The 12,176-nt window shown below is 44.3% G+C and overlaps 1 protein-coding gene across 3 annotated transcripts in view; it reads left to right on the plus strand.

Moving 5' to 3' along the window:
• The window catches only part of MYLK (myosin light chain kinase), a 245,807-nt gene that overhangs the window by 151,456 nt on the left and 82,175 nt on the right, over window positions 1-12,176 (plus strand). For all 3 annotated transcript variants that reach the window (XM_056533517.1, XM_056533518.1, XM_056533519.1), the window contains 2 exons: window positions 3,030-3,107; window positions 3,439-4,628. In XM_056533517.1, the coding sequence (XP_056389492.1) occupies window positions 3,030-3,107; window positions 3,439-4,628 (1,268 nt within the window). The remainder of the gene's footprint in view (window positions 1-3,029; window positions 3,108-3,438; window positions 4,629-12,176) is intronic.

Raw genomic sequence — 12,176 nt, forward strand, 5'->3', positions numbered from 1 at the left:
GGGGCCAAGACAGGTTTTTCACTTCAGATGTTTCCATTCAGTGACAGAAAGCAGAGACCTTAAATATGAAGAATTGAAGAAAACCTACCAAGAGTTTATGGTCACTGATCTGGACCCAATCCTTTATTTAATTTAATTGCCTAATTATTTGGCATCTAAAAACCAATAGTTCCCATAGAGAAGAGAGGGCCCCATGGCAACATGGACCCCAGCTGTGTTGTCAGCATTTGGCAACCTTCCTATGGACTGGAGGAAGCGCCCTCTCCCTGATGGCCCCATAGCAGCCTGGTATGTATGCTTTTACTAGTGCTGCCACTGAATACTGAAATTTAGGGATTCTGTAAAATCTGAGTTCCTAGTAGGAGGGGCTTCTCTCAGCTGGAGGAAAGGGGAGGGGCTTTGTAGGGAAGATGAGTCACAAAAACTAGGAACCCCTTTAGTAGGAGATTAAAAATGCTTCTTTGCCCTCTGAGGTGTCACTAGAGTTTATACCTGGTCAGGTAATGAGGATAAAATACGGATGATTTTGAGAGACTGGATGCAGAATATTCTATTTACATTGTCCTATTCTACATTTACATTCCATTGTATCCAGAATGATTTCTTCTTATGAGGAGCTTCTCGTCCTGGATATACGTCTCCTATATATACAGTTCTGAGATTCCTCATGGCTTGTACTTTCAGGCCAGAGAATCTGCTGGAAAAGATCTTAATATGGTATTGATTGTGCGCGTCTCCGCCTGCCCCGTGCGCCTCAGTCTGTGAGTGCGATAAAACATTAGTGATCCATTATGTTCAATGTATCTCTTTGAAGGGAGCGAGGTGCTGGTCTCCGTGACGGAGGCATCGGCCCGGAGGCATGTCCTCTGTACAGACACGAATACGTTCTCAGCACCATATATGGCGACACTTTTAAGTTTTTAATATAAACGAGAACAGGGGTGGGGGGGGAGACTTTCCTAAGGATGCGGCGCTGCTCTCGTTCAGTGGAAAATTCAGGGGCTGAATAAAACTTTGCTGAATGTGAAGGCGGTGGGGGCTGTTCTGGGGTTAATAAATATGCTGTACATGGAGCCAGGTTCCTGCAAACCATGAACTGTGGTCAGTGGTGGTCTGTCCCATGAAGACCCCGCTGATTAGAGCATCTTATGGCCGGCCGGGGCAAACACTCCCTAAGATCATTTACCTGACAATTCAGGAGTGACTGGAATGAGCCTGAAGATCCTTCCCCTATCAATCTCACAAAGGTCCTGGAGACACAGGGAGCGCCAGAAGACCTCAGATTTCCAGAAATGATCCCCAGTGACCATCAGCTCTCTTGGGTTAGGACAGATCCCCACATCTCTTGCAAGTTATTTCCCCTGAAAATAGAGCACCATGGAAATAGAATTTCCTCCATTCTGTTCAGTCATATAAATGTATTTACCCTGCTGGCATTATCAGCAGGTGTCAATCTCCACTGTACTCCTGTGCTTCTGTTCCTTAAGAGCTAAAATAGACAATTATGGGTTGTCCAAGATTAGAACATACATGGCTGCTCTCTTCCACAAACAGCACCACATCTGTTCACAGGTTGGGTTTGGTATTGCAGCTTAGTAGAATTGAAGGAAATAGGGATGAGCTGCAATACCATGTACAACCTGCAGACATGTGCGGTGCTGTTTTGGCAGAAAGCCAAATCCTGGACAAACCCCTTGAGAGTGAATGTCCACCCTTGACACCATTTTTATCCCAACAGATTAAGTGCTAATTATTTTTTAGTGCACATTATTATAACGTGTGTGTGTATGTATATATATGTGCGTGTATATGTATACAGTTAGCTATATCTTTATTGATTTACATCAGTGTTTTTTTATACAAAGCTGGTACACATCGAAGCTCCTAAGCTTCCCTTGGGCTGTGGACACATGCAGCGTTTTTCTTTAAAAACAGGGAGAATTTGAAGCCAATAGGGAAATAGGAAACTCTAGACCCACACGGCATTTCTTTCACCCTTTAGTGGCATTTTAAGGGTCATTGGCATCTTTTTTTAAATTGTAGGATGTTTAAATCGCTTTTTGTTTTTTATTCAGGACTTTGTGGCAGTTTTTTCCTGTAGACTTTTATAGGGGAAAGAATACTGAAACAATCACGTGACTTGTACTGAGAAAAAGACCAAACAAATAATCAGCAGTGCTATAGGCTCCGTCTCTTTATACCTGCACATATTAGTTTTACCATTGTTTCCCATACAGGGAGCCTTAAGCTGTTCCAAAACTATAACTCCCAGCATGCCCATACAGTCAAAGTCTATCTGGGCATGCTAGGAGTTGTAGTTTTGCAACAGCTGGTTGGGAAACACTGACTATTGCAAAACTGAAGCTTTTTCTTCCTCAAGTTGCACTTCCAAGGACCTGGAAAGTAAGATTTGGGTGTGTGAACAGGGTCTGACCTAGCAGAGCTAATCTAGTGCTGGTCAGAGAAGGAAGCTCCCCCTATGGCCACAATGTTCCCTTCATGTCACTACAGCTCTGCAGTCAGCACCTCATATCTCAGCATTCTGTGCTCCAGTGATTGGGGTTAACTGCGGCCACCCCCTGAATCCTTTAGGTTTTGAGTGATGTTAGGATTTAATTCTGCCCTGGCCCAAAAAGAACAGAATTGTTCCAACTTCCTTCCCAGAAACAACTTATCATCTGTGAGGTTAACCCCTTCCACCCTGGACATGTGCCAAGTAGTTCTCCAAATTTGTGTAGACAACTGGAGTTTCACAATAAATAAATAAAAATTTAAACAAATAAACGTTCTGCATTTTTCACGTCCTGCGTGTTTTCTGCCATCTGGACAGGAACATTGAGCTCTGCTGCTCTGGAGTAGAGACTGAGCTGTGAACATATCCTGGGGTGTTAGCTACAAGTTAGGGCTGCGAATAAACTGCTCTATTGTTAGGAGACTGAGAATAAAAGTTTAGTTACATTTTCTGAGCGCTGTTTAATTGTTTTTCCCCAGGATATAAAAATTCCCCCCTTTTGTTTTTGGCTTTGCAGGAACGTGGTGGGTGAATGCAGCTGCCAGGTGTCTGTGATGCTGCAGGAGGACGCAGCGGCGGGCAGAGTGCTCACACAGTAAGTCATCGCCGCTTCTCAGGACGGACGGCTGCTATTTTTTGCTCTGCTAATTCTCTTCCCTCCCAGACCCATGAGCCTCTAATCCCCCAAATGTGACCCATCCAGAGACAGCCAGGGCCCGGCAGGGAGATCATTTTTTTTTTGCCTGTTTCCCTTATAAGGTCACTGAAGTCATCACTGATGCAATAAAGCGATGGGCTCGCTTCCTTCACATCACACTCTCCTCCCCTAGGACTTCTTTTCCTCGCTCACAAATTGTTTGATTGGGAAGCCAAACCTCCCTAAGTGCCTCATTCTCTCTTTTTTTTTCTCTCGCTGACACTTTAAGGCAAAGGGAGCAGCCGGGATTTTCGGAAAGAGATGGATGCAAACCTGACAATGCATTAAGAAGTGGAGGGCTTACCCAAAGGGCTGATGATCAAGAGAGCATCCGTGGCGTGCTCAAGAGGAGAGTAGAGGTTAAGGAACATACTGAGGAAAAACTCCGGCAGCAAGAAGCGGAGCAGCAGGACTTTCGGAATCTCCTGGGAAAGAAGGTGATCACCAGAACCGTTTCTGAGGAGAGCCTTAAAGACGTCTCTGCAGAGCAAATGGACTTCAGAGCCAACCTTCAGCGACAGGTCAAGCCCAAGGCCTTGTCGGAGGATGAGCGCAAGGTCAACAGCCCACAGCAGGTGGATTTCAGATCAGTACTGGGGAAAAAGACTCCTGTCTCTAAGCCCCCTGTAGTGGAAAAGACTCCGGTAAAGGCTGCAACCCCTGACTTCAGGTCAGTGCTAGGAAATAAGAAAAAAGTGCCAACAGAGAATGGAAACGCCAACAGCAGCAACAGCACTGAGCCCCATGAAAACGCCAAAGTGAAGCCGCTGCTGAGAGATGAAAAGCCAAAACCTGTGGTCAAAGAGGAAAATGCCAAGACGGTGGTCAATCAGGAGAAGGCAAAGTCTCCATTCACCCAAGAGAAGTTGAAGCCTTCTGCCCTAAAGGATGAGAAGCAGAAACCTGCAACCAAGGAGGAGAATGCAAAACCAGTGACTAACCAGGAAAAAGTAGAACCCCCGACAAAGAAGGAAAATGCTAAACCAACCATCAGCCAGGAAAAGGCGAAAGTGAGCGTCAAAGAAGAAATCGCAAAGCCAGCAGTAAATCAGGAAAAGGCGAAGCCCTCAGTCAAGGAGGAAAAGTTAAAACCTGTGGCTAATGAAGATACTGCCAAACCCCCAGTCAAGGTAGATGCTGCTAAGACCTCCGCTGCGGTGGAGAATGCCAAGCCTGTGGCCCAGGAGGAGAAGATTGAACAGAACTGTGTGTCTGTAGTGGACGGAGATGTGGAGAACAAGACGAGTGCGGCAGGGACCCCACCTGTGTTCTCCGAGCTCCTACAAGACGCCAAGCTGGTAGATGGAGAGAAGCTGGTTCTACAGTGCCGGGTCACCTCAGAGCCCCCGCCGACCATCACATGGATCCTCGATGGCAAAGTCATAAAGTCATCAAAGTTCATTGTGCTTGCTCAGCAAGGTAATGATGAGAATCCTTCTATTGTGTCACTGGTGTGAGAGTGTCCTGTGGTGAGACAGTATCCTGCTCGGATGAGATTGAAGCACATTAAGTGTCCTGTGGTGGGAGATGGATCTCGGTTTAGCAATTCTGGTAGGAGAGGGTTCCTGGTGCTAGTGTGTTCCTCTGGGGTGAGAGTGTCCCTTTAATAAGTGTCCTCCTGGGGTGAGCATGTCCCTGGTGCCAGTGTGTCCCCTCGATATTAGAATGTCCCTTTAATGAAAATGTCCCTCTGGGGTGAGACGGTCCCTGGTGTTAGAATGTCCTCTTTGTGAGAGTGTCCCTTTGGGATGAGCTTGTTCCTGGTGCAGTGCTTCCCAACCAGGGTGCCTCCAGCTGTTGCAAAACTACAACTCCTAGCATGCCCGGACAGCCGTTGGCTGTCCGGGCATGCTGGGAGTTGTAGTTTTGCAACAGCTGGAGGCACTCTGGTTGGGAAGCACTGTCCTGGTGGGAGAGTGTCCCTGGTGCTAGTATGTCCCCTTGATATTAGAATGTCCTTTTGTTCGAGTGTCCCTCTGGGGTGGCAGTGTCCCTGGGTAAGAGTGTTACCTGTCTCTCTTGTCCTCTCCTAACCATGAATCAGTGATGATGATTTTTTCTGATATAATCGATGTGTTTTTCATCATATTCTTTTAGGGTTTCCCTTCTTTTCTGCAGTTGTTTTTTATTCTATACAAGTAGTGGGATTATTGTGTTCTGCTGCTTGCTGTCAGTGAATGTAAACATTCAGAAGCTGAAAACCTACAGAGACATAGTCCTTCTTACAGCTGAGGGTTTGTTACAGTATATCCTAACGAAGTTACCCTATGATACTTCACCTGCACTAATCTCTCTCTGTCCTGATAGTTTGTTACAATGTATAATTTTAGCTAAATGAGTACCAGGCTGTTTATACCACAGGATAGACTGGATGCAATGTAACAAACTCCTCAGCTCTGAGAAGTATTTGTTTTCTACAGCTGGGGCTGGGTGTGAATAAGCACGTTTCCTTATTTTTTTTTGACAGCAAGCAGATATCTTGAAAATGGTGTAGTAGAAAATTGCAGTACTTTAAAAAGGGGTGGCAAATTCAATCTGTTAGTAGTCTGTGACTCTCACTGTGCTCTGCTGTGGAGTCTGTTAGGAGTTGTAGTACAGTTAGCAGATGGGGTATGCTGGTCACTATATGGTGGGATATGAGGGGGTTAATGAGAGCCTGCAGTAGCAGTGGCCCGGTGGTTACCACGGTTTGATGTCTATGGGGTCCATTTCTCGGCTCCGCGCTGAGACTCCTAGGCACATTCTTTTGGGGGAATCTGTTGTTTCCCACAGTAAAGTTGTGTAATAAATTGTGATGTTTTATAGTCGGTGGCTGCCAGGTCTGTGTCTCCTGGAGGAGGAGGCTCAGTGTGTGAGGAGCTGCGGCAGTGTGATATGGGGGATGCTAATATCTCAATTCTCACAGTCAGGACTGGGGCAGGAAGGAGTCAGCGGGGTCATTCTGGGAGGGAGTCAGTCTACTTAGGGTTAAATGTGTGAGAATCAGACTGTTCCCTGAGGGCCACGTGTGACTGCGCTGGTTCCCATAACTAATGGCAGTGCATCGTTATCGGGGGTCCTGAAATATTCCCCCATCCCCCTTAAAGATTAACTATTACTTAACAAGAAGAGAATCCTCGTCGCCTTCGGTCCAATGGTTTATAATGAATAAAGTCCAGAGTAAGAAGTCCAAACAGTCCTGTAATCTGTCCACCTGTGCTTCCTAACAGAGGTACTCCCTGCTATAGACCGGTACTGACAGAGGTACTCCCTGCTATAGACCGGTACTGACAGAGGTACTCCCTGCTATAGACCGGTACTGACAGAGGTACTCCCTGCTATAGCCCATCACTGACAGAGGTACTCCCTGCTATAGACCAGTACTGACAGAGGTGCTCCCTGCTATAGCCAATCACTGACAAAGGTACTCCCTGCTATAGACCAGTACTAACAGAGGTACTCCCTGCTATAGACCATCACTGACAGAGGTGCTCCCTGCTATAGACCAGTACTAACAGAGGTACTCCCTGCTATAGACCATCACTGACAGAGGTACTCCCTGCTATAGCCCATCACTGACAGAGGTACGTCCTGCTATAGCCCATCACTGACAGAGGTAGTCCCTGCTATAGGCTATCACAGGCACAGGTACTCTCTGCTATCGGCTATCACTGACAGATGTTCCCCGATCTATAAACCATCACTGTCAGAGGTTCCCCGAGCTATAGGCCATTTCAGACAGAGGTACTCTCTGCTATAGACCATCAAAGACAGAGGTATTCCCTACTATAGACCATCACTGATAGAGGTACTCCCTGCTATAGGCCATCACAGGCAGAGGTACTCTCTGCTATCGGCTATCGACAGAGGTACTCCCTGCTATAGCCCATCACTGACAGAGGTACTCCCTGCTATAGACCAGTACTGACAGAGGTACTCTCTGCTATCGGCTATCACTGACAGAGGTACTCTATGCTTTAGATCATCACTAACAGAGTTACTCCCTACTATAGGCCATCACTGGCAGAGGTACTCCCTATTATAGACCATCACTGACAGAGGTACTCCCTGTTATAGACCATCACTTACAGAGGTACTCCCTGCAATGGAAGATCACTGAAAGAGGTACTCCCTACTATAGATCATTACTGACAGAGGTACTCCCTGCAATAGGCCATCACTGACCGAGGTGCTCCCTGCTATAGATCATTACTGACAGAGGTACTCCCTGCAATAGGCCATCACTGACCAAGGTGCTCCCTGCTATAGATAATTACTGACAGAGGTACTCCCTGCTATAGATCATTACTATAAGAGGTACTCCCTGCTATAGGCCATCACTGACAGAGGTACTCCCTTCTATGGATAATTCCTGACAGAGGTACTCCCTGCTATAAATAACTACAGACAGAGGTACTCCCTGCTATAGACCAGTACTGACAGAGGTACTCTCTGCTATCGGCTATCACTGACAGAGGTACTCCCTGCTATGGAAGATCACTGAAAGAGGTACTCCCTTCTATAGATCATTACTATAAGAGGTACTCCCTGCAATAGGCCATCACTGACAGATGTACTCTCTACTATAGGTCATCACTGACAGAGGTACTCCCTACTATAGGCCATCACTGACAGAGGTACTCCCTGCTATAGATAATTACTGACAGAAGTACTCCCTGCTATAGATAATTACTGACAGAGGTGCTCCCTGCTATAGATAATTACTGACAGAGGAACTCCCTGCTATAGATAATTACTGACAGAGGTACTCCCTGCTATAGATAATTATTGACAGAGGTACTCCCTGCTATAGATAATTACTGACAGAGGTACTCCCTGCTATAGATAATTACTGACAGAGGTACTCCCTGCAATAGATAATTACTGACAGAGGTACTCCCTGCTATAGATAATTACTGACAGAGGTACTCCCTGCTATAGATAATTACTGACAGAGGTACTCCCTGCAATAGATAATTACTGACAGAGGTACTCCCTGCTATAGATCATTACTGACAGAGGTACTCCCTGCTATAGATAATTACTGACAGAGGTACTCCCTGCTATAGATAATTACTGATAGAGGTACTCCCTGCTATAGATAATTACTGATAGAGGTACTCCCTGCTATAGATAATTACTGACAGAGGTACTCCCTGCTATAGATAATTACTGACAGAGGTACTCCCTGCTATAGATAATTACTGACAGAGGTACTCCCTCATATAGATAATTACTGACAGAGGTACTCCCTGCTATAGGCCATCACTGACAGAGGTACTCCCTGCTATAGATAATTACTGACAGAGGTATTCCCTGCTATAGATAATTACTGACAGAGGTATTCCCTGCTATAGCCCATCACTGACAGAGGTACTCCCTACTATAGATAATTACTGACAGAGGTATTCCCTGCTATAGCCCATCACTGACAGAGGTACTCCCTGCTATAGATAATTACTGACAGAGGTACTCCCTGCTATAGATAATTACTGACAGAGCTATTCCCTGCTATAGGCCATCACTGACAGAGGTACTCCCTGCTATAGATAATTACTGACAGAGGTACTCCCTGCTATAGATAATTACTGACAGAGGTACTCCCTGCTATAGGCCATCACTGACAGAGGTACTCCCTGCTATAGATAATTACTGACAGAGGTACTCCCTCATATAGATAATTACTGACAGAGGTACTCCCTGCTATAGATAATTACTGACAGAGGTACTCCCTGCTATAGATAATTACTGACAGAGGTATTCCCTGCTATAGATAATTACTGACAGAGGTATTCCCTGCTATAGATAATTACTGACAGAGGTATTCCCTGCTATAGATAATTACTGACAGAGGTATTCCCTGCTATAGATAATTACTGACAGAGATATTCCCTGCTATAGATAATTACTGACAGAGGTACTCCCTGCTATAGATAATTACTGACAGAGGAACTCCCTGCTATAGATAATTACTGACAGAGGTATTCCCTGCTATAGATAATTACTGACAGAGGTACTCCCTGCTATAGATAATTACTGACAGAGGTACTCCCTGCTATAGATAATTACTGACAGAGGTACTCCCTCATATAGATAATTACTGACAGAGGTACTCCCTGCTATAGATAATTACTGACAGAGGTACTCCCTGCTATAGATAATTACTGACAGAGGTACTCCCTCATATAGATAATTACTGACAGAGGTACTCCCTGCTATAGATAATTACTGACAGAGGTACTCCCTGCTATAGATAATTACTGACAGAGGTATTCCCTGCTATAGATAATTACTGACAGAGGTACTCCCTGCTATAGATAATTACTGACAGAGGAACTCCCTGCTATAGATAATTACTGACAGAGGTATTCCCTGCTATAGATAATTACTGACAGAGGTACTCCCTGCTATAGATAATTACTGACAGAGGTACTCCCTGCTATAGATAATTACTGACAGAGGTACTCCCTGCTATAGATAATTACTGACAGAGGTACTCCCTGCTATAGATAATTACTGACAGAGGTACTCCCTGCTATAGATAATTACTGACAGAGGTACTCCCTGCTATAGATAATTACTGACAGAGGTACTCCCTGCTATTGATCATCACTGACAGAGGTACTCCCTGCTATAGATCATTACTATAAGAGGTACTCCCTGCTATAGATAATTACTGACAGAGGTATTCCCTGCTATAGATAATTACTGACAGAGGTACTCCCTGCTATAGATAATTACTGACAGAGGAACTCCCTGCTATAGATAATTACTGACAGAGGTATTCCCTGCTATAGATAATTACTGACAGAGGTACTCCCTGCTATAGATAATTACTGACAGAGGTACTCCCTGCTATAGATAATTACTGACAGAGGTACTCCCTACTATAGATAATTACTGACAGAGGTACTCCCTACTATAGATCATTACTATAAGAGGTACTCCCTGCAATAGGCCATCATTGACAGAGGTACTCCCTGCTATAGATAATTACTGACAGAGGTATTCCCTGCTATAGATCATTACTATAAGAGGTACTCCCTGCTATAGATAATTACTGACAGAGGTATTCCCTGCTATAGATAATTACTGACAGAGGTACTCCCTGCTATAGATAATTACTGACAGAGGTACTCCCTGCTATAGATAATTACTGACAGAGGTACTCCCTACTATAGATAATTACTGACAGAGGTACTCCCTGCTATAGGCCATCACTGACAGAGGTACTCCCTGCTATAGATAATTACTGACAGAGCTATTCCCTGCTATAGGCCATCACTGACAGAGGTACTCCCTGCTATAGATAATTACTGACAGAGGTACTCCCTGCTATAGATAATTACTGACAGAGGTACTCCCTGCTATAGGCCATCACTGACAGAGGTACTCCCTGCTATAGATAATTACTGACAGAGGTACTCCCTCATATAGATAATTACTGACAGAGGTACTCCCTGCTATAGATAATTACTGACAGAGGTACTCCCTGCTATAGATAATTACTGACAGAGGTATTCCCTGCTATAGATAATTACTGACAGAGGTATTCCCTGCTATAGATAATTACTGACAGAGGTATTCCCTGCTATAGATAATTACTGACAGAGGTATTCCCTGCTATAGATAATTACTGACAGAGATATTCCCTGCTATAGATAATTACTGACAGAGGTACTCCCTGCTATAGATAATTACTGACAGAGGAACTCCCTGCTATAGATAATTACTGACAGAGGTATTCCCTGCTATAGATAATTACTGACAGAGGTACTCCCTGCTATAGATAATTACTGACAGAGGTACTCCCTGCTATAGATAATTACTGACAGAGGTACTCCCTCATATAGATAATTACTGACAGAGGTACTCCCTGCTATAGATAATTACTGACAGAGGTACTCCCTGCTATAGATAATTACTGACAGAGGTACTCCCTCATATAGATAATTACTGACAGAGGTACTCCCTGCTATAGATAATTACTGACAGAGGTACTCCCTGCTATAGATAATTACTGACAGAGGTATTCCCTGCTATAGATAATTACTGACAGAGGTACTCCCTGCTATAGATAATTACTGACAGAGGAACTCCCTGCTATAGATAATTACTGACAGAGGTATTCCCTGCTATAGATAATTACTGACAGAGGTACTCCCTGCTATAGATAATTACTGACAGAGGTACTCCCTGCTATAGATAATTACTGACAGAGGTACTCCCTGCTATAGATAATTACTGACAGAGGTACTCCCTGCTATAGATAATTACTGACAGAGGTACTCCCTGCTATAGATAATTACTGACAGAGGTACTCCCTGCTATAGATAATTACTGACAGAGGTACTCCCTGCTATTGATCATCACTGACAGAGGTACTCCCTGCTATAGATCATTACTATAAGAGGTACTCCCTGCTATAGATAATTACTGACAGAGGTATTCCCTGCTATAGATAATTACTGACAGAGGTACTCCCTGCTATAGATAATTACTGACAGAGGAACTCCCTGCTATAGATAATTACTGACAGAGGTATTCCCTGCTATAGATAATTACTGACAGAGGTACTCCCTGCTATAGATAATTACTGACAGAGGTACTCCCTGCTATAGATAATTACTGACAGAGGTACTCCCTACTATAGATAATTACTGACAGAGGTACTCCCTACTATAGATCATTACTATAAGAGGTACTCCCTGCAATAGGCCATCATTGACAGAGGTACTCCCTGCTATAGATAATTACTGACAGAGGTACTCCCTGCTATAGATCATTACTATAAGAGGTACTCCCTGCTATAGATAATTACTGACAGAGGTATTCCCTGCTATAGATAATTACTGACAGAGGTACTCCCTGCTATAGATAATTACTGACAGAGGAACTCCCTGCTATAGATAATTACTGACAGAGGTATTCCCTGCTATAGATAATTACTGACAGAGGTACTCCCTGCTATAGATAATTACTGACAGA

Source organism: Hyla sarda, chromosome 8, assembly GCF_029499605.1.
Source record: "Hyla sarda isolate aHylSar1 chromosome 8, aHylSar1.hap1, whole genome shotgun sequence".
In the NCBI taxonomy this organism is placed as follows: Eukaryota; Metazoa; Chordata; class Amphibia; order Anura; family Hylidae; genus Hyla; species Hyla sarda.